At 60.3% G+C, this 19,525-nt stretch overlaps 2 protein-coding genes across 4 annotated transcripts in view; one reads left to right on the top strand and one right to left on the bottom strand.

Moving 5' to 3' along the window:
- The window catches only part of CARS1 (cysteinyl-tRNA synthetase 1), a 42,973-nt gene extending 29,989 nt beyond the window's left edge, over positions 1–12,984 (top strand). For 2 of the 3 annotated variants that reach the window (XM_068976527.1, XM_068976526.1), the window contains exons 11-23: positions 3,445–3,557; positions 3,961–4,089; positions 4,362–4,491; positions 4,571–4,674; positions 4,981–5,078; positions 5,204–5,393; positions 5,794–5,862; positions 6,150–6,231; positions 9,696–9,776; positions 10,290–10,357; positions 11,816–11,875; positions 12,205–12,288; positions 12,766–12,984. In XM_068976527.1, coding sequence (XP_068832628.1) covers positions 3,445–3,557; positions 3,961–4,089; positions 4,362–4,491; positions 4,571–4,674; positions 4,981–5,078; positions 5,204–5,393; positions 5,794–5,862; positions 6,150–6,231; positions 9,696–9,776; positions 10,290–10,357; positions 11,816–11,875; positions 12,205–12,288; positions 12,766–12,900 — 1,343 coding nt within the window. In that variant the 3' untranslated portion in view covers positions 12,901–12,984. Of the gene's footprint in view, positions 1–3,444; positions 3,558–3,960; positions 4,090–4,361; positions 4,492–4,570; positions 4,675–4,980; positions 5,079–5,203; positions 5,394–5,793; positions 5,863–6,149; positions 6,232–9,695; positions 9,777–10,289; positions 10,358–11,815; positions 11,917–12,204; positions 12,289–12,765 lie in introns of all 3 variants that reach the window. The other variant, XM_068976528.1, reaches the window with a different exon arrangement.
- Positions 12,985–18,772: 5,788 nt separating this feature from the next.
- On the bottom strand, positions 18,773–19,217 carry LOC138084371 (ATP synthase subunit g, mitochondrial). Its single transcript, XM_068978623.1, has one exon. The coding sequence runs from the start codon at positions 19,176–19,178 to the stop codon at positions 18,867–18,869; it is 312 nt and encodes a 103-aa protein (XP_068834724.1). The 5' UTR covers positions 19,179–19,217; the 3' UTR covers positions 18,773–18,866.
- Between the last annotated feature and the right edge of the window lie 308 nt (positions 19,218–19,525).

Genomic DNA, 19,525 nt, shown 5'->3' with positions numbered 1-19,525 from the left:
ACAATAAAGCAGAAATAGATGTTTTTCTGGAACTCTCTTGCTTTTTCCATGATCCAGTGGATGTTGGCAATTTGATCTCTGGTTCCTCTGCCTTTTCTAAAACCAGCTTGAACATCTGGAAGTTCATGGTTCATGGATTGCTGAAGCCTGGCTTGGAGAATTTTGAACATTACTTTGCTAGCATGTGAGATGAGTGCAATTGTGTGGTAGTTCAAGCACTCTTTGGCATTGCCTTTCTTTGGGATTGGAATGAAAACTGACCTTTTCCAGTCCTGTGGCCACTGCTGCATTTTCCAAATTTGTTGGCGTATTGAGTGCAGCACTTTCATAGCATCGTCTTTTAGGATTTAAAATAACTCCACTGGAATTCCATCAGCTCCACTAGCTTTGTTTACAGTGATGCTTCCTAAGGCCCACTTGACTTCACATTCCAGGATGTCTGGCTCTAGGTGGGTGATCACTCCATCGTGATTATCTGAGTTGTGAAGATCTTTTTTGTACAGTTCTTCTGTGTATTCTTGCCACCTCTTCTTAATATCTTCTGCTTCTGTTAGGTCCATACCATTTCTGTCCTTTATTGTGCCCATCTTTGCATGAAATGTTCCCTTGGTACCTCTAATTTTCTTGAGATCTCTAGTCTTTCCCATTCTATTGTTTTCCTTGATTTCTTTGCACTGATCACTGAGGAAGCTTTCTCTCCTTGCTATTCTTCGGAACTCTGCATTCAAATGGGTATATCTTTCCTTTTCTCCTTTGCTTTTCGCTTCTCTTCTTTTCTCAGCTATTTGTAAGGCCTCTTCAGACAGCCATTTTGCTTTTTTTCATTTCTTTTTCTTGGGTATGGTCTTGATCCCTGTCTCCTGTACAATGTCACACACCTCCGTCCATAGTTCATCAGGCACTCTGTGTATCAGATCTAGTCCCTTAAATCTATATGTCTCTTACACTGTATAATCATAAGGGATTTGATTTAGGTCATACTTGAATGGTCTAGTGGGATTCCCTATTTTCTTCAATTTAAGTCTGAATTTGGCAATAAAGAGTTCATGATCTAAGCCACAGTCAGTTCCCAGTTTTGTTTTTGCTGACTATATAGAGCTTTTCCATCTTTGGCTGCAAATAATATAATCAGTCTGATTTCGGTGTTGGCCATCTGGTGATGTCCATGTGTAGAGTCTTCTCTTATGTTGTTGGAAGAGGGTGTTTGCTATGCGTTCTCTTGGCAGAACTCTATTAGCCTTTGCCCTGCTTCATTCCGCATTCCAAGGCCAAATTTGCCTGTTACTCCAGGTGTTTCTTGACTGCCTACTTTTGGATTCCAGTCCCCTATAATGAACAGGACATGTTTTTTGGGTGTTAGTTCTAAAAGGTCTTATAGGTCTTCATAGAACCGTTCAACTTCAGCTTCTTCAGTGTTACTGGTTGGAGCATAGACTTGGATTACCGTGATATTGAATGGTTTGCCTTAGAAACGAACAGAGATCATTCTGTCATTTTTGAGATTACAAAAGTACTGCATTTTGGACTCTTTTGTTGACTATGATGGCTATTCCATTTCTTGTAAGGGATTCTTGCCCACAGTAGTAGATATAATGGTCATCTGAGTTAATTCACCCACTCCAGTCCATTTTAGTTCGCTGATTCCTAGAATGTCGACGTTCATTCTTACCATCTCCTGTTTGACCACCTCCAATTTGCCCTGATTCATGGACCTGACATTCCAGGTTCCTATGCAGTATTGCTCTTTACAGCATCGGACCTTGCTTCCGTCACCAGGCACATAAAAAACTGGGTGTTGTTTTTGCTTTGGTTCCATCCCTTCATTCTTTCTGGAGTTATTTCTCCACTGATCTCCAGTAGCATATGGGGCACCCACCAACCTGGGGAGTTGCTCTTTCAGTGTCCTATCATTTTGCCTTTTCATACTGTTCATGGGGATCTCAAGGCAGGAATACTGAAGTGGTTTGCCATTCCCTTCTCCAGTGGACCACGTGTTTTAAAGACACAGCAGCTGACGCAGAAACGTGGAGGAAAGATCCAACGGCGTGTCAGGCTCAGCCGCTGGGTGGGCTGGGGTCGTTGGGCAGACCAGTCAGACCACAGGGCACATGTGGGACCAGAAGTGACCCTGGAGTGGGGCAGAGGGAGTCTGGAGCATAGAGCAGGTGTCACGAGGCCAGGACACTGGGGACACGTGAAGACTGGGGCAGGAGCGTGTGGGACAGAAGAGTCTGTTAGAAGCCTTCAAAGTTAAGTTTATAAAGTTGGAAACTCTCATGGCTACGTGTGTGATACCGGAGAATGTAAAGCCCCAGTGTGCGTTATCTGTCCTGGGAAGGGTGGGCAGAGAGGATCGGTGCTCCAGGTCAGGTCACGTGTCTGAGAAGCTGCCGACGCCGGGTGACGTGACCACGGTGAGAACAGGGGTGCGGCCCAGAGGGACACGCGTCCCGCTCGGTGGGCGCCTGGGCTCCCCTTCCACAGACCCGCTCGTCAGCATGGCAGGACGTCCACAGCAGTCGCGTCGTTCACGTCCCGGCACCTCCGCCTTGCAGTGTTTTCCTGTCCCGTTCACGTCCCGGCACCTCCGCCTTGCAGTGTTTCCCTGGGTCTGTCGAGTCTCCCAGGGGCTCTGTGTTTAGAGCCTGGTGCACTGGCGCCACCCCTTGCTCCAGCAGGGCCTCCCTGCAGCTCTTCTCTCGGCCACTGACGTGCTGCCTCCTGGGCTCGTGCTGCCTCCTGGGCTCGTCCTGCCGTGGCCGCATTTGCAGCCTGGACGTGAGAGTCCATGTCGCTCCTGTTCTGGAGTTTTCCACCAGGGACCTGGCAAGACCCTCTCGGGCCTGAGTGCCTCAGCTAGCACAGCCCTGACCCCCAGGGGCACACTCTGCGTGCAGGCTGGGCTGAGGGCGGGTGTTACGTTCACAGCAGTTGCTGTGTCCACGTGGTCTGGGGGCTCTCCTGTGGGTGGGTTCCCTTTTGAGGGGACCAGCGGGGGTCCCGACTTGCAGCCTCCAGGCCCAGCGCACTGTGCAGAGTGGCCTGGCTCACACCTCCCAGAATCCGGCCCAGAGGCCACCGCATGTTAGTACAGGACCCTGCCCACTCGAGCCGGCATCCCCGGGGCAGGCCCGCGAGAACAGCCCCTCACACCTGCACCCGAGGCAGGCCCGCGAGAACAGCCCCTCACACCTGCACCCGAGGCAGGCCCGCGAGAACAGCCCCTCACACCTGCACCCGAGGCAGGCCCGCGAGAACAGCCCCTCACACCTGCACCCGAGGCAGGCCCGCAAGAACAGCTCCTTACACCTGCACTCCACTCCATCATCATCCTGACATGGGGGCTGCGGGGGTGGGGTCAGCGGGGGGAAGGGGTGGGGTCCAGTAAACGCATAACTCACGCGTCCCTGGGCTGAGACGATCCCACGCTCCCCACGTCCACAGGCGACCTGAGCATCTCTGCAGAGCGCCTGAGTGAGAAGCGGTCCCCCAGTGACTTCGCGCTCTGGAAGGCCTCCAAGCCCGGGGAGCCGTCCTGGCCCTGCCCCTGGGGCAAGGTGAGTGTGGCTGGGTGGGGGTGGGGACGCGTCCCCGCAAGGCCCACCCGCCGTGGGGTCATCACCTCCCTTCCTGGGACTGTGTCTTCCCCTCTGTGGCCGGTGGGATGGGACTGGAGCGCTTCGGAACCCTGCATCCCGACCGTCTCTGACCTGAGCTGTTGGGGCGGGTCCACCCTCTGACGTTGCCCGTGACGACAGTCATGGTGGCCCAGAGCCCCAGGGGAGGGGTGCCGGAGCAGCGGTGCGGCAGTGACACGGCCTCGGCCTTCACGGAGCTCGCCATCCCCTGGGGTCTTTCCACGTGTGGGACTTGAGCCCCTGCTCCCGCGGAGCTCGGCTTCTGGGGGCCACGGCCATGGAGGCCAGGCGGGGCGCTCGCTCACCGAATGTGGGTTCCCAGGGGCGCCCCGGATGGCACATCGAGTGCTCGGCCATGGCGGGCACGCTCCTGGGAGCCTCGATGGACATCCACGGAGGGGGCTTCGACCTCCGCTTCCCCCACCATGACAACGAGCTGGCGCAGTCAGAGGTAGGGGCCGCGGCCACCGTCTGGGCGGGTGGGCGGGCACGGGGGTGGGCGGCGAGTGCTCTCCAGCAGAGCCTGGCCTCTGAGTCAGGGGCGTGTGAATCGGATTGTTTGGTCTGATTCCCACATGAGCAGCCTGGCCTTCGCAGCGCAGGCCTGGACCCACCCGTCGTCACCTCCTGCCAGGGCCCTGCCCAGCACAGAGGTCCCCCCCTTCTGTGCCCCCTTGGGCCTGTGGGGCGCCCCTGACCCCTGCTCCCGCCCCGTGTGCGCAGGCCTACTTTGAGAATGACTGCTGGGTCAGGTACTTCCTGCACACAGGCCACCTGACCATCGCGGGCTGTAAGATGTCCAAGTCGCTCAAGAACTTCATCACCATTAAAGACGCCCTGAAGAAGCACTCAGGTAAGGAGGCCCTGGCGTCCCTGTCTGGGCGGGCGCAGCCAGCTGGGCTGCAGCCTCAGGCTTTCCTTTCTGCCCGCAGCCCGCCAGCTGCGCCTGGCCTTCCTCATGCACTCGTGGAAGGACACGCTGGACTACTCGGCCAACACCATGGAGTCGGCGCTGCAGTACGAGCGGCTCCTCAATGTAGGTCCTGCCCCAGGCCCCCCCGGCCCCGAAAGGGCCTCGTTCCTCCCAGACAGAAGGGGACGCGGGTGCTGAGCTGGGGGGCGGCTCAGCTGCTTTGCCGATGTTCCCCGTCTCACCCGTGTGGGCACCTCCCATCCAGTCCTGCCCGCTGGCCACCCCAAGGGGCCCCAAAACTGAGATGGGACTCTGGTCCCGCAGAGAAACCTTTCAGTCCCCTTCCTGCCTCCTGCTGTGTGTGGGGGTGGGTGGTGCCCAGAGCAGCTCTTTTCGGAAATTCTCCTGAATGGGGTTTTCTAACTTCAGGAGTTTTTCTTAAATGTGAAAGACCTCCTCCGAAGCCCCGTGGAGGTAGCCGCTCAGTTTGAGAAGTGGGAGGATGAGGAAACGGAGCTGAACAAGAGGTGAGGTGGCACCTTTTCCCCGGGCCCGTGCAGTCCCATCGTGCCTGCTGACGGGGGGTTGGGGGGCAGCCGGTGACCCCGTCCCTGTACCTCTGACGGCGCCCCGCCTTCCTCTCCCCGCCCAGCTTTTACAAGAAGAAGGCCGCGGTTCACCAGGCGCTCTGTGACAACATTGACACGCGCACGGTCCTGGAGGAGATGCGGGCGCTGGTGGGCCAGTGCAACCTCTACATGGCAGCCCGCAAGGCCGCCCGGAGGAGGCCCCACCGTGTCCTGCTGGAGAGCATCGCCGGCTACCTCACTCACATGCTGAAGGTGGGCCCGCCCGCGCCGGGCCCGCCGGGCCCGTGGTCCTAGGAGCTGCGCCCCCAGCCTCTCCGCCTCGGCTTTCGTCCCTCCTGTCTGGGGTTTGACGAGCAGAAGTGCTTCCCTTCCAGCGGCCCCGATGCCTCGTTCAGCATGCCTTCCTCCTGCTGACGAGTCCTGGGGGTCCCTGCAGGGGGCTCTGTGGTCCAGTGGCCTTGGCTGGGGGCCAGAGGGGTAGTGGGAACCGGACCCATCCTGCCGCGGTGCGCGGGCACCTCAGCCTGGGTTTGCGTCTCTAACTGCCCCCCCACCAAGGGCACCGCCTCAGGCACCGCCGCCCACCCCTCGCAGACGCGGTCCCTGCCTGCCGTTTCAGCCGCACGTCCTGCATACTTGCTTCTTTCCCTAGATCTTCGGGGCCATAGAAGAGGAGAGCCCCCTGGGTTTCCCTGTCGGAGGAGCTGGGACCAGCCTCAGTGTGAGTGAAGCCCTCCCGGGCCAGGACTCCCTGCTGCCCCACCCCCAGGACTGCGCTCCCTCCTGGGTGTCTGAGACCAGGCCCCTGGGAGCCCCAGGCCCAGGCCACTGCGGGGGGACCCTCTTACTGTCCTGCCCGGGCCGCCATGCGGGTGCCCCCACGCCTGTGGGCCCCGTGTTGGACGGGCTCGCATGTCCATTGGCAGCCCCGCCCTGAGGCGCATGTGCCAGGCTCTGACCTTCACAAATGGGGCACCAGTCACAGCAACCCCAACGTTCTCTCTGCAGCTGGAGTCCACGGTCATGCCGTACCTGCAGGTGCTGTCAGAGTTCCGGGAAGGAGTACGCCGGATCGCCCGCGAGCACAGAGGTGAGGTGTGCTTGGCGGGGCTCCATGGCCTGGGGCATCTGCAGGCCGAGGACTGGAGGGGTCCTGTCCTTGCCCGCAGAGGCCCGTGGTGGCTGCACAGCGTCTGCTGGGGCGGCTCTGGGGTCTGCTCCGGCTTCGCCGTCTGCACCCTGCCTGCCCCTTGTGCTCGCCTGAGAGCCTGAGGACGAAGGGGTGTGAGCGTGTCCTCTCGGGCGGCGCTGAGCGGCTGTCAGATGGGCAGCTGACCGCGTCAAAAAGGCGGTCTGCTTCTCGCTCCGCTGGTCTGGACTCATGGCAGCCAGCGGGGCTGACCTGAGCCTGCGGTGGGCAGCGAAGCCCAGGCCTTGCAGGCGGCGAGGGGCGAGGCTGCAGCTGCGGGTGCAGCGAGGGGGTCCTGCAGGTGGCCACTGCGGGGCGTGCTCCTTCCCGCCTGGAGCTGGGCTCAGAGCTTGGTACCTGCAGGGCCGAGAGGTGCCCCAGGGACGTCGCCTGCGGGCCTGCGTCCAGGCGCCCGTTCTCCTTGCTGGCCTCCCTGGTGGCTGCATAGCTGTGTCCTTCCAGGAGCCCCGCTGGCCCTTGGCTGGCCTAGCTCTGTGCACAGGCTCCCCCACCCCACCTCGGGCAGGTCCCCCCGCTGCCCCGCACCCAGCCCACTGCTGCCCAGCACCTCCCCCACGGGGCCGCCTCCACTCCTGTCCAGGCCTCGCGTGAGGTTCTGCCCCAGACTCGGGGCCTGCTCCTCCAGCCTGGACTCTGCGGGCGGAAGCTTTGGCTTTACTCCTGCCGGCATGGCGGTGGTGGGGCCGGAACCTTCCGTCTCCACCCGCGCGCGTCTCCCCTCCCCGGAGGCCGGCTCCCCCTGTGACCCTCTCTTAGGGTCATGTGAGTTGCTCTCACACGTTTGTTCCAGACGTTTAAGAGTCGGTTTATTGAATTCCTCGAAAATACCCAACTGGGGTTTTCCCTTAAAAAAGCATAGTTAATTGAGGTGAAACTCACATGCCATAAAACAGGCCACGTCGAGGCGCCCATTCAGGCTCCCAGTGCCTTCCTGTCCTGCGCAGCGCCGCGCCTTCCGGCCCCCAAAGTCTCCACCCTCCAGAGGCGCCCCCCTCCCCCAGCCTCCGGCCGCCACCAGCCTGCCTTCTGTCCTGGGCTTGCCCCGTTGTGGGCGTTTTACATAAATGGGTCATATGGCAGAGGACGAGATGGTCGGATGGCATCACTGACCCAGTGAACGTGAGTTTGAGCGAACCCTGGGAGATGGTGAGGGACAGAGAGGGAAGCCTGACGTGCTGCAGTCCACGGGGTCGCAGAGTGGAGCGTGTCTTGGCGACTGAACAGCAGAAACCAGCACGTGACCTTGTCTGTCTGTCTTACCCGTTGTTCCCTGAGAAGTTCAGAGAGATCCAGGGTCAGTAGAATCCCTGGGATGCTACCCGGCTTTCCCGTCTCTTAAGTTCACTCTATTCTCCCAGGTTTCTTTTGCATCTCAGTTCAATTCAGTCGCTCAGTTGTGTCTGACTCTTTGCAGCCCCATGAATTGCAGCACGCCAGGCCTCCCTGTCCATCACCCACTCCCGGGGTTCACTCATACTCACGTCCATCGAGTCATGATGCCATCCAGCCATCTCATCCTCGGTCGTCCCCTTCTCCTCCTGCCCCCAATCCCTCCCAGCATCAGGGTCTTTTCCAGTGAGTCAGCTCTCCGCATGAGGCCTTGTGCAGGGATAAAGATGGGACTTTCTGCCACAGGGGCAGGGAGCAGACCCCTTCCAGCCTGTTCTTTGGCTGCTTGTGTCTGCTTCTCAGCAGGATGTTTTCAACGTCACCCACGCTGTGGCACGTGGCCATGCCTCCTTCCTGTTTACGTCCGTGATTGTCCACTGCGCGTGCGTGCCACGTTCTGTCCATCTGTTAGCCCTGGGTGGATGTTTGGGCTGTTTGTACCTTTGGTGCACAGCGCTGCTGTGAACGCGCGTCTGTAAGCGTCAGCTTGGCCCCTGTGCTCACGTGTTTTGGGCGCACGCCTAGGAGAGGAGTTGAGGGGCCATGTAGTAGTTCCGTGTTTAACGCCTGTGTAGCGAGTGTACTGAAAAGTGCTCAGTTGTGTCTGACCCTGCGACCCCACGGACTGTGGCCCGCCAGGCTCCTCTGTGCATGGGATTCTCTGGGCAACAGTACTGGAGTGGGTTGCCATTCCCTTCTCCAGGGGATCTTCCCAATGCAGGGATCGAACCCGGGTCTCCTGCATTGCAGGCAGATGCTTTACCCTCTGAGCCACAAGGAAAGCCTCTTAGCTTCCTGAGGGCCTGCCAGAGCACTTTCCGTAGTGCCTGCACCGTTATACATCCCCACCAACGGTGCACAAGGGTTCCCGTTCGTCCGGGCCGTTGTCAGCACACCGGTCGCTTTCTGTCCATCGTCGTCACAGCCGTCCTGGTGGGTGTGATGGTGTCTCGCCACGGCTGTGATCTGCATGACGTGATGATGAGCAACGAGCGGCTTGGCTGTCTGCACGTCTCCTCTGGAGAGGTGTCTGTCCAGGCCCTTGGCTCGTTTTCAGTTGGGCCCTTTGTCTTGCTGTTGAGTTGTCGGAGCTCTGTATTTGTTCTGGACACTAGAGCCCCTTCAGATCCATGACTCTGAGGAGGCTGGGGAGAAAGCGGCTGTACAGTAACCAACAGGTTTGGAAAGAAAGCCTGGAGGGAGATTTGTGCTCCGTGGACCGGAGCAGGTCTCTGTGGACGTGAGGAGCCCACCTAGAGGACAGCCCCTGAGGGGTCCCAGGCAGGCGTGGCCCACCCCCAGGCCGCGGCGGTGACGGTGAAGCTGGCCAACTTCCTCTTACGGTTCGAGTGGCCACTGGGCACTTGCTTCAGCCGGTGCCCTGGGGTCTCCTCGGGGGGCGGGCCATTGAGTGACGAATGAGAGGGGCAGAATGAGAGGAGGAACCAGACATAAAGACCATCGTCCCCCAAGTCCTGCCTGGGGGCCGGAACGGGTGTCGGGAAGCGGGAGGCTGCCTGCTGCTTGCGCGCGTGGCTGTGGCTGCTCTGAGCCGACAGCAGGGAGCCTGTCCGGGGCTGGTCGTGGCCTCGGGGCTCAGAACAAGCCCCTGGCCCCGGGTGGAGGGACGCAGCTGCCTCTCCCAGGATCGCCGCGCCCTGGCCACAGGGCTCAATGTTCCCAGGTGCCCGGGGGCCCCCTCTGTGCAGCAGAGCCCTGGTATCCCCAGGCCTGCTGTCACGCTGGGCTGTCCCCATGCAGGGTCCTCGGGGCCAGGCTGTGTGCCCACCGCTCAGCAGGGCCCCGCGCTGTGCCCAGGCTGTGGGGTCCTGGGGGTCTGCTCTGCACTCCGTGGTGCCCGTAGTGCCCGTGTCTGCTTCTCCTGCCTCCGCCACCAGCGGAGAGTGCCCAGGCATTCCCGCGCCCAGGGGCTGAGCTGTGTCCTCTGCCCACAGTGCCCGAGGTCCTCCAGCTGAGCGACGCCCTGCGGGACGACATTCTGCCCGAGCTGGGGGTGCGGCTGGAAGACCACGAAGGTGGGTCCTCTGGCTGTGATGGGCGGACACCGGGGGCGGGGGCTGCCAGGTGTGGCTGGCTTTCGAGAGGAGAGCTGCTGGGACGGGTCTGAGGGCACCGCGCCTTTTACAGGATCCACAGGGCTGGATCGTGCCTCTTGGGTATCACTCCAGCCCCTCCTCTGTCTGAAAGGTGACATCTGGGGCTCTGCTCCTGCGGCCTGACTGCCCGGCACCCCGATTCTGCAGGGACCTGTCCCTCGGGAGGCAGCCTGTGTCGGTGTGGATCGTCAGCGAGTTTGACAGCTTGTCTTGGCTGGGGTTTGGGCTGCACAGAAAATGATCGGGTTTTAAACACTCAGGAGAAAGTCTCACTTTGTGACGCCTGGCTGTTCGGGCCCCCCCACAGCACGGTTAACGTTTGGTCTGTGGGAGCAGTAAGGGAGGGCTTCCCTGCTGCCCTCTGGGGGCCCCGAGGGTGGGAGTGGTGGCACAGGGATGGGCTCAGGAGTCTCACGGCCGTTTGCCTTTCAGGACTGCCCACCGTGGTCAAGCTGGTGGACAGAGACGCCTTACTGAGAGAGAGAGAAGAAAAGCAACGGGTGGGTGAAGCCACAGGAGCTGGGGCTGGCCGCCTGCTGGGCGTGATGACCTCGGGCGCATGTGCGCTGCACACGGAGGAGTCAGTGTTTACAGTCTTATTAAGCTCCAGTGTTTGTAAAGGTCGAACGGGAGGACACACCAGCTAGGCAAATACTTGGCAGTTAAACAGCAACAGTGTCAGCTCCTAATGAAGAGCAGAGCGTGAGGGGGGGTCTGTTGCTTCGGGTGACCTGCAGACGGGTGATCCCACCTGCCTGTCACCCGAAGTGTCACCTCAGCCCAGGGGTGAGTGTGTGTCCCCCTCCCTCCTCCCCATCCCCGGGGGTGAGCGTGTCTCACTCCCCGTCCTCCCGGTCCCCAGGGGTGAGCGTGTCTCACTCCCCGTCCTCCCGGTCCCCAGGGGTGAGCGTGTCTCACTCCCCGTCCTCCCGGTCCCCAGGGGTGAGCGTGTCTCACTCCCCGTCCTCCCCGTCCCCGGGGTGTGTCTCACTCCCCGTCCTCCCCGTCCCCGGGGGTGAGCGTGTCTCACTCCCCGTCCTCCCTGTCCCCGGGGTGTGTCTCACTCCCCGTCCTCCCCGTCCCCGGGGGTGAGCGTGTCTCACTCCCCGTCCTCCCCGTCCCCGGGGTGAGTGTGTCTCACTCTCTATCCTCTCCGTCCCTGGGGGTGAGCGTGTCTCACTCCCCGTCCTCCCCGTCCCCGGGGGTGAGCGTGTTGTCACACCTCCCTCCGCCCCAGCCCGCGTCCTTCTCACACATCAGACCCCCTAGAGTGCTGGGAGCAGGATTGATCCGTGAATCAGGACCAACCCCGCTCTCGGGGACTCGGTGTCCTGCAGAGAAATGGGACGGCAGTTGCCCTTCAGCAGCGCTGGGCACAGCTCATGGGCTGGGCCCACGAGGCCGTAGGAGGAGGCCGCTGTCGAGCTGCGTTTGGGGGCCGGGAGGGGCCTCCGCAGATGTCCAGGAGAGGAGTGGTGAGGTGGCGGGGTTGCCCGTGCCCTGGGGCGCCGCTGTGGACGCCAGGAAGGGTGTACGCGGCAAGGGACTCAGCAGACCCACGGTGGGCTCCAGGCCACTCCTCGTGGGCACGCAGCCTGGCACCCAGGCCGCCTGTTCCCTGGGTGGCGCTGCCTGCTAGGGCTCACCATGCCATCCCTGGTCCCACCGCATGGCCAGGTGGGCTTCTGCTCCCTCCTTCATGGTGGCCATGCTGAGGGTGACCTCGCGGGTGGCGCCCACTCCCTGCCCTGTGTCCAGAGCGGGGCCGGGCAGGGGGCAGCTTGTGGGGAGTGGCAGGGGGCAGCAGGGGGCTTGTCCCATTGCTCTCCCCCTTGAGCAGGGCTGGGCAGGGGGCAGCTTGTGGGGAGTGGCAGGGGGCAGCAGGGGGCTTGTCCCGTTGCCCTCCCCCTCCAGCGGGGCCGGGGCAGCTAAGGTCACGGGGGTCTGCTGTCCCGCAGGTGGAAGAGGAGAAGAGGAGGAAGAAAGAGGAGGCCGCCAGGAAGAGACGGGAGCAAGAGGTAGCGTCTGCCTGCGGTGGGGCCTCCCGGAAGGAAGGCACGTTGACCCCCGCTCTGCCGTCCGTGTCTCTCACGGCCCAGCTGCCCCCCACCTCCGTCCCACGCGTCCACGTGGCGCCCCAGGGAGGCGGCGGCTGCAGGCTGGCGCCTGCTGCCCTGACCCTGCCGTGCACCCCCCACCCCTCTGTCCTGCAGAAAACCTCCGCTTGCCGCCTTTAACTCCCCCTGCCTGGGTGTCGCTTTGGGCTTTCTGTTGCTCCCTGAACTTGGGGGCTGGCGTGGGGGCCCCCCTGTGGGCTCAGAGCAGTGACCCCATGTGTGTATTCCAGGCAGCAAAGCTGGCCAAGATGAAGATCCCACCCAGTGAGATGTTCTTATTGGAAAGTGACAAATACTCCAAGTTTGATGAAAACGTAAGAGGCACCTCTTTTTTTCTCTTCAGGGTGTTGTTAGATCATGAACCGGGGACGGCAGTGGTTTTAACTTGGCTGAGGAGTGTCTCTGCCCAGGAAGACGGGCTCGTGTGGGCTGTTTAGGTCCAGCCTGTGTGCAGGACTGCCCTCCGTCAGCACGGGGCTGGTTAGGGGTTTGCAGAGCCTGTCCCCACAGACGGTCCGGAGGACATGGCACAGCCGTGCCCCTGGCCAGAGGTTCCACAGCGGGGCCCTCCCGAGACCCTCGGGCCCCTTGTGCTCTTGGGTGTGTTCACTGTGTGCTTTTCAGCTCACACTAGCAAGGAGGCCGCTGACCCAGCTGGGCACCATGCCGCTCAGCCCTGGGCAGGAGGGCGGTCCCCAGAGGCCCCGACGCCACGGATCGGGGTGCTGGGTGCAGAGTGTGGTGTGGGGGCGGGGGTGCCCGGAGTGACCGCCGTGCTCTCGCCCCCCCAGGGTCTGCCCACGCATGACTCCGAAGGCAAAGAGCTGAGCAAAGGGCAGGCCAAGAAGCTGCGGAAGCTGTTTGAGGCTCAGGAGAGGCTGCACTTGGAGTACCTGCAGCTGGTTCAGAACGGGGGCCCCCCGTGACCCCCAGGCCCCGCCCACGCTCCCGCCTGTGCACAGGGGCCCTCGGCCCGAGTGAAGCGCTCTGTCCACAGAGGGCCGGGCCGCCTCCTGCTCTGAGTCGTCAGTAATAAAGTCTTCCCAATCAGGGGCTGGGCTCTGTTTGCTGTCAGCCTGCACAATCAGCGCGCGCCGGGCGGGCTGCTGGGTCAGCAGGTCACGACTCGGGGGCTCAGACCGCTGAGTGGCTTCAACCGAGGACCGTCCCCCGCCACCCCCACCCCCCAGTACTGATGGCTATCAGCTAATCTCTGCTGTGTGGGCGCATTGGGAGGCATTTGAGCAGGAAAAAGACGGGCTCAAACTGGCAGAGCCTGCGGCGCCACACACAAAGCCTGCCCGGCCGCGCACTCAAATCCTGCTAGCTCAGCTCGCTGCCCTGTCTCCACGGCAATCCTGCGGGCGGGCGGGCGGGCAGCAGGGCCGGCTCAGCACCCCCAGGGTGAGATGGGGGCCGCTTGTTTTCGGGTCCCTGCCCAGGAGCATGTCCTCCCTACCCCCGTTCACGCGTGTTCACTCCCGGAGGAGAAGAATCCCCACTGAGCTCCAAGGCGTGTCTCCAGCCTTGGTCCAGGCGGGGGCACTGAGGGAGCCAGGTGGGCTCCGCAAGGACCACGACGGGGTCCTCGGGGCCAGGCTGACGGGCTGCGGGTCATCGTCCCGTTCTCGTGTAGCAGTCGGTGCAGTGACCCGGCCCGTGGTTAGGGGGTGCTGGCCATGCCCAGGGCTGGGCCTGCTCACCCTGCAGCCTCTGCCCACAGGAGCTCTGCTGGCAGAGCGGGTGGGAGCGCGTGCCCACCCACGCTGGCTGCACGGGGGGCCCAGCCCCGCGGGGGCACGAGAGTGGGCCCCGCAAGGACGGGCTCCAGGCATCAGCGTTGGCATGCTGGGGCGCTTGACTTGTGTCCGACTGCGACCCCCAGGCCGCGGCCCCCGGCTCCTCTGTCTGTGGGATTCTCCAGGCTAGAATACTGGGGTAGGTTGCCCACACACCACTTTCTGCAGGGGACCTTCCCGACCCAGGGATTGATAACGTTCAACAACAAAAAACAGACGCCAGTAAGGAAAAAAAGCCGCAAAACAGTGAGACAAGCCCAGGCCAGTTACCCAGTGCTGCCCTGCAAGCCGCCCCAGCTCTCAGTACTGACGCGACAATGACCTTATCGTTGAGTCTGGCCCCGCCTGGCGGGTCTCGGTCAGGGCCCTCACTGGGTGCGCTCAGGGCAGGGTCTGCGCTCTGGAGCCGGGGTGCTGGGTGGGGGCCCCCAGGTCCACGGCCTCCGTGCTCCCCAGAGAGACAGGCACCACGTGCCCTTGGGTGCCTTAATTTCAGAAGTCTCAGGGGCCCCCCCATCACCCCCCAAGGTGGGGGGCATGGCGAGGGTGGGGAGGAGGGCGGCAGCCGTTTAGGAAAGCGCCCCTTCACCCGGTCGCAGTGGCTCCGTGGGTTGGAGTGAGAACGCGCCCCTCTGCTGCACATCACTGGGGGATGTTCCGAGGCCAGAGTAGAGGAGTCACGTGGGACCCTGACACTGTGTTGCTGCATAGAGCGCCACGTGGCTGTCACCCCTGCGGGGTGCGGGGACAGAGCTCCGCGTGAGAGGAGGTATCCCGGAGGGAGGAAACAGCAGGCACTCACCCGCGGCTTGTCGACACTGGGCGCTTCCTGGCCCCGCAGGCTGAGGGGCTGCCCTGGTGAATGTGAGCACCCAGGCCAGTTCCGGCTCTGAGCGGCAGCCCCCTCCTGGGAGGAAACATCCCGAAAGGAAGGAAGACATGGGGCAGACCAGGAACCGCACAGTGATCAGGGGTCTCTGGGACATCAGGCAGAGGGTCCAACATGGTAAGATCCAGTGAGATGACCTCCTCAAGAGCCCGGAGGTGCAGAGCGCGCACCTGGTGGATCCAGAGTGGGGGCTGACTAGAAAGGGCAGCAAGAGGGGCCTTCACAGTGGCAAGGGGTCTGGATCCCTCACCCCTCGGCCGCGGTGGTGGCTGCAGGAATCCACGCCCGAGGCCGCGTGCCCCCAGGACTGGTCTCCAGGCACAGATCTTCGGTGAGACGTAAGTGCCAGGAAATCACGAGGAGGGCACAGGGAGCCTCCTGCTGCAGCTTCCTGGAACCTCTTACTATTTCAAAGTCAAAGCCTCAGCAGCCTCCCCTGGCCCAGTCTGGGAAGACCCAGGCACTGAAAAGAAGGAGCCGTTGAAATCCGGCGTCCACACTTGCCCTCGAGGGCAAAGAAGACCAAGATGTCATACCTGTCACCATGGGAGGGAACATGTGGCCCACAAACTTGCTTTTCCTAAGTGGCAAGATTAAGCATCTCCACCCCCATGGACACTGCGCTTCAGGGCCCCCAGTGGCCCCACTGAAAGGGGCAGCGGGCCAGCGGACAGAATAGGGCGGTTGGACAGCCTCTGTTCCCAGGCCCTGAGTGTGGCCCTGACTCAGGCCGGGGCCATCGGTGGGCTCTGAGCTGAAAGTTGGGAGCTGACGGTTCTCACGATGGTGGAGCGTCATCCCGTGGGTGGCTTGGAGGTGACGGGGACCAGGAAAGGTGTGCTCTGCCCATCACCCCTCCCCACATCTTTCAGTCTCCACATCCCCCGAGAGGGAAACGTGGGCCTGGGGTCCGCTGCGGGGGAGAGCCGGGCTAACCTGCACAGAGAGGTCTTTCCACCAGGAACACAGAGTCAGCACTGAGGGAAGCTTCCAGACCCGTGCCGCCCAGGCAGACCCTGGCTCCGACGTAGCTGAGGCTGGTGAGCGGCCGCCTCCAGTGCTTGGGGTGAGGCCCCTGCCCCTGGTCGGGGGCCCCTCGTGGAGGAGGCCATCCGCCTCACGAACTGCTCACAGGCTGCACTGGGGAGCCAGGCACAGGCAGGCGGTGCCCACGGAGGCGGACGGGCTCCTCCAGGAGGCGGGGCCCGAGAAGCGCCAGCACCACCCCCAGCGTGTGGGCCTTGACGCACAAACCTGCCGCAGAGACGTCCGGGGACATTCACGTGTGGACCGGGCGTGGTGTGACTAAGGGGCTCTCGGTTCTGTTCGCGCGATCGTGCGGGCTGTGTCCCCGTGTCTTAGTGTGAGGTCCGTCACGGAGTCGTCTTCAGCCGAAACGGCGGATGAAGCAATCAAGCACACACTCGTGGTCACATCAGAGCAACGGCGTCTGTCCCGTGTTCGAGACTTCACGATCTGGTATTCTTTGTAACATGCCGCCAGGGAACCCTCTCGTCTTTATTTATTTATTTGCTTATTTTTTTGGCTATGGCCGCACAGCATGCAGAGTCTTAGTTCCCTGACCAGGGGCTGAACCCACCCCCCCTGCATTGGAAGCGTGGAGTCTTCACCACTGGAACGCCAGGGAGGTCCTTCACCCTCTTGTCTTTAGTGGAGAACATGAGCCCTGCCCTGCAGCTGCAAAGGGCGGGGTGGGGAGTGGGGACTGGCCCCGGCCAGGGTGCCTGCAGGGGGTGTGGGGGTCCCAGGACGTTCCCCACCCCACCGCAGCCTTGTCAGCGGAGTCCTTGCTGTCCCCTTTGCACTTGGCCTTTGTACCCTCACAAGCCACAGCAGAACCTTCTGGAACAAGATGGGGTGAAAAACTTTATTTTAACTTGGAAAATATCAATTCACTAGTAAAATTCTGTTTCTTTCGTGTGTGTGTATGAAACCTCTTTCCAGATTTAAGACCCAGAATCTTCCTGCATGTCTTCCTGTGCTCATCTGCTTCGGTCACGTCCGACTCTGCGACCCTGTGGACCACAACCTGCAGGCGCCTCTGTCCCTCGGATTCTCCAGGCAAGAACACGAGTGGGTTGCCATGCTCTCCTCCAGGGGATCTTCCCAACCTAGGGATTGAACCCACGTGTCTTACATCTCTTGCACTGGCAGCTGGGTTCTTTACCGCTGGCTGCTACGGCTGCTAAGTCACTTCAGTTGTGTCCGACTCTGTGCGACCCCATAGATGGCAGCCCACCAGGCTCTGCTGCCCCTGGGATTCTCCAGGCAAGAACATTGAAGTGGGTTGCCATTTCCTTCTCCAATGCATGAAAGTGAAAAGTGAAAGTGAAGTCGCTCAGTCGTGTCCGACCCTCAGCGACCCCATGGACTGCAGCCCACCAGGCTCCTCTGCCCATGGGATTTTCTAGGCAAGAGTACTTACCACTGGCACCATCTGGGAAACCCAAAGTCTTCCTGCTTCTCTCTAAAGAAATCTTTCACGTTTTCATTATTTAAAAAAATATTACAGATTCACAATTAAAAAAATCAAATCACGGGACTTCCCTGGTGGTTCAATGGTTAAGAATCTGCCTTAATGCCGGGGATGTGGGTTCGATCCCTGGTCGGGGAACCAAGAGCCCACGTGCTACAGGGAGGTTAAGACCAGGACAAAATTGAGGCTATGCGCCGCGACCGCAGAGTCCGCGCGCCACGACTGCAGAGTGCGCGCGCCGTGACTGAGACCCGACACGGCCAGATACATTTTTAAAAAAATCAAGTCGTGCAGCAAACTACCAGAATAAACTCGCAACCGAGTGTCTCCTTGAGGCCGTCTCTGAGCTCCTGGATCCTTCCCTCTAAGGGTGTGCGTTTACAGACACACCCCATGTCGGGCACCCCTCTCTCTGCACGGAATAAACAGGATGTTTTCTGAGGTCAGTATACTGCGATTTTCCGCTTCCTCTGTGTGTCCACGTGTGTGTGTCACGAGAGCATCGTGACCTGGGTGCCACCACCCTGGGGAAGCACGTGGGTGCTTCTGGGACTCAGGCTCCCCAGCTTCTACCAGCCCTAGGGGCTGTTTACTGAGCAGCGGTCCCCCTAGAGGCGAGGGCCAGGGTCCCCTCCAGGGCCAGTTTGCTTAATTTAAATCCATCTGTGGCTGTAATGTGGGGAGCGGGGCAGAAAATACAGTCCGAGTGCAGGCAGGTGAGGATGGCTGCCTGATCTCATGAGAGACGTGAAGAGACCGGGTGCAGTTTCCAAAGAGCCGCTGCGGCGAGGTCAGCTGCAGGGGGTTCCAGTTCCCGCTTCCGCTGGGGAGTCCGAGACCCAGTGCCTGAGATCTGAGATGTCAGACCCAGGCAGGGAGCTTGGGATGGCAAGGCTGGCATCACTCAGAGCCTGACATCTGCCCGTCATGCCCACGGGCAGGCGGGGACATGGCGTGCCGCCTGGCCAGGCGAGCACCTTGGGGCACCGGCCCGGGCTCACCTCCCAGTGGGACTCCCAGGCACTACCTTTGGGGCCGTGAGCCACCCTGAGCTATTTGCGGGCCCTGGAATGCGGCTGGGGTCATCAGAACAGACACTTGAGCAAAATGGTTTTATATGTTAATACATTGCCTGCATTGAACTGTCCTCCTAGCATCACAGAATGTTAGCACTGAAAGGTTATCTGAAAGACCACTCACCTCCTTTAGTAGTTGAGGAAACTACTGTCCAAGAAGGTGAAAGTCTTTCTCAAGATCATAAATCCAGGACAGGGTCTCTCTGGATGGTTCATGATTTACAAGGAACAGTGGTCCCAATGTCAGCAGGTAGGACGAGAGTTTGGGGCCTCCCTGGTGGTTCAGAAGGTGAAGAATCTGCCTGTAATGCAGGAGACCTGGGTTTCATCCCTGGGTTGGGAAGATCCCCTGGAGAAGGGAATGGCTACCCACTCTAGTATTCTTGCCTGGAGAATTCTATGGACAGAGGAGCCTCGTGGGCTACAGTCCATAGGGTTGCACAGAGTCAGACAAAACTGAGCGACTTAACCCTTCCAGGATGAAAGTTACGCTGGGCAAGACTTTATTTTTTTTATTTTTTATTTTTTTCTGACACATTGTCTTATTTTATTCAAATAGCAGTCTGTTCACACATGGTCCAAGAACACTTGAATAATAAAGCAAATATAATCACATGTTAAAAATTGGTCTTCAAACATCATAGCCAATGATGCCACGCTTGCCTATGATCTCGCCAACATAAAACCACATCCACACCTCAGTGGCCACCAAACCATTCAGTAGAGCTTCCTTAACAGTGAGCTGTTTGAAGCTACCAGTTTTAGCACTGTTGATAATTTTTTTCAAGCTCTGAATTGCTGTAGGGATCTCAGCAGGGGTTGGAGGAACCAGCTCAACCTTGGCATAGTACCAAAACGTGGCCAATCGAGGCTTCGAGTAAGTCACAGCAGCGTTGACCAGCGCCGGGGCCTTCTCCGCGAGGTTACGGACAAACTGGGCCATGGTCCTAGGACGGAGAGCCCGTCACCCCGACTGGCCGGCTGAATGTCACCCGCCTGGAAGGCTGGGCAAGACTTTAAATCACTCCTAACATGCAATATAGACACACAGCATCCCCGCGTGAGTCCAATGGCATTTTCATCTAATAAGGAAACGCTGCTTTTTCTTCCATTGAATCCCAGATAAAGCTGTTGGCTTGTTGTTAAGGGGCTAAGTTGCATGGGGGAATGGGGAGACAGAATAAGAAATACCTTTGACTGAAGGGACTTATACACACACACACACTGCTGGGTTGTGGGGAAGTAGCATGTTACGATCTTTGGATATAAAAAGGGATTTGGATAGCCCGC

This window comes from Capricornis sumatraensis, chromosome 8 (genome assembly GCF_032405125.1).
Source record: "Capricornis sumatraensis isolate serow.1 chromosome 8, serow.2, whole genome shotgun sequence".
NCBI lineage: Eukaryota > Metazoa > Chordata > Mammalia > Artiodactyla > Bovidae > Capricornis > Capricornis sumatraensis.
Note: the sequence above shows the minus strand (reverse complement) of the source record. Positions and strands in the feature narration are given on the sequence as shown.

Bases quoted from the DNA above. Each gene is read 5' to 3' on its own strand.
- LOC138084371 (XM_068978623.1), bottom strand. From the start codon at position 19,178: ATGGCCCAGTTTGTCCGTAACCTCGCGGAGAAGGCCCCGGCGCTGGTC.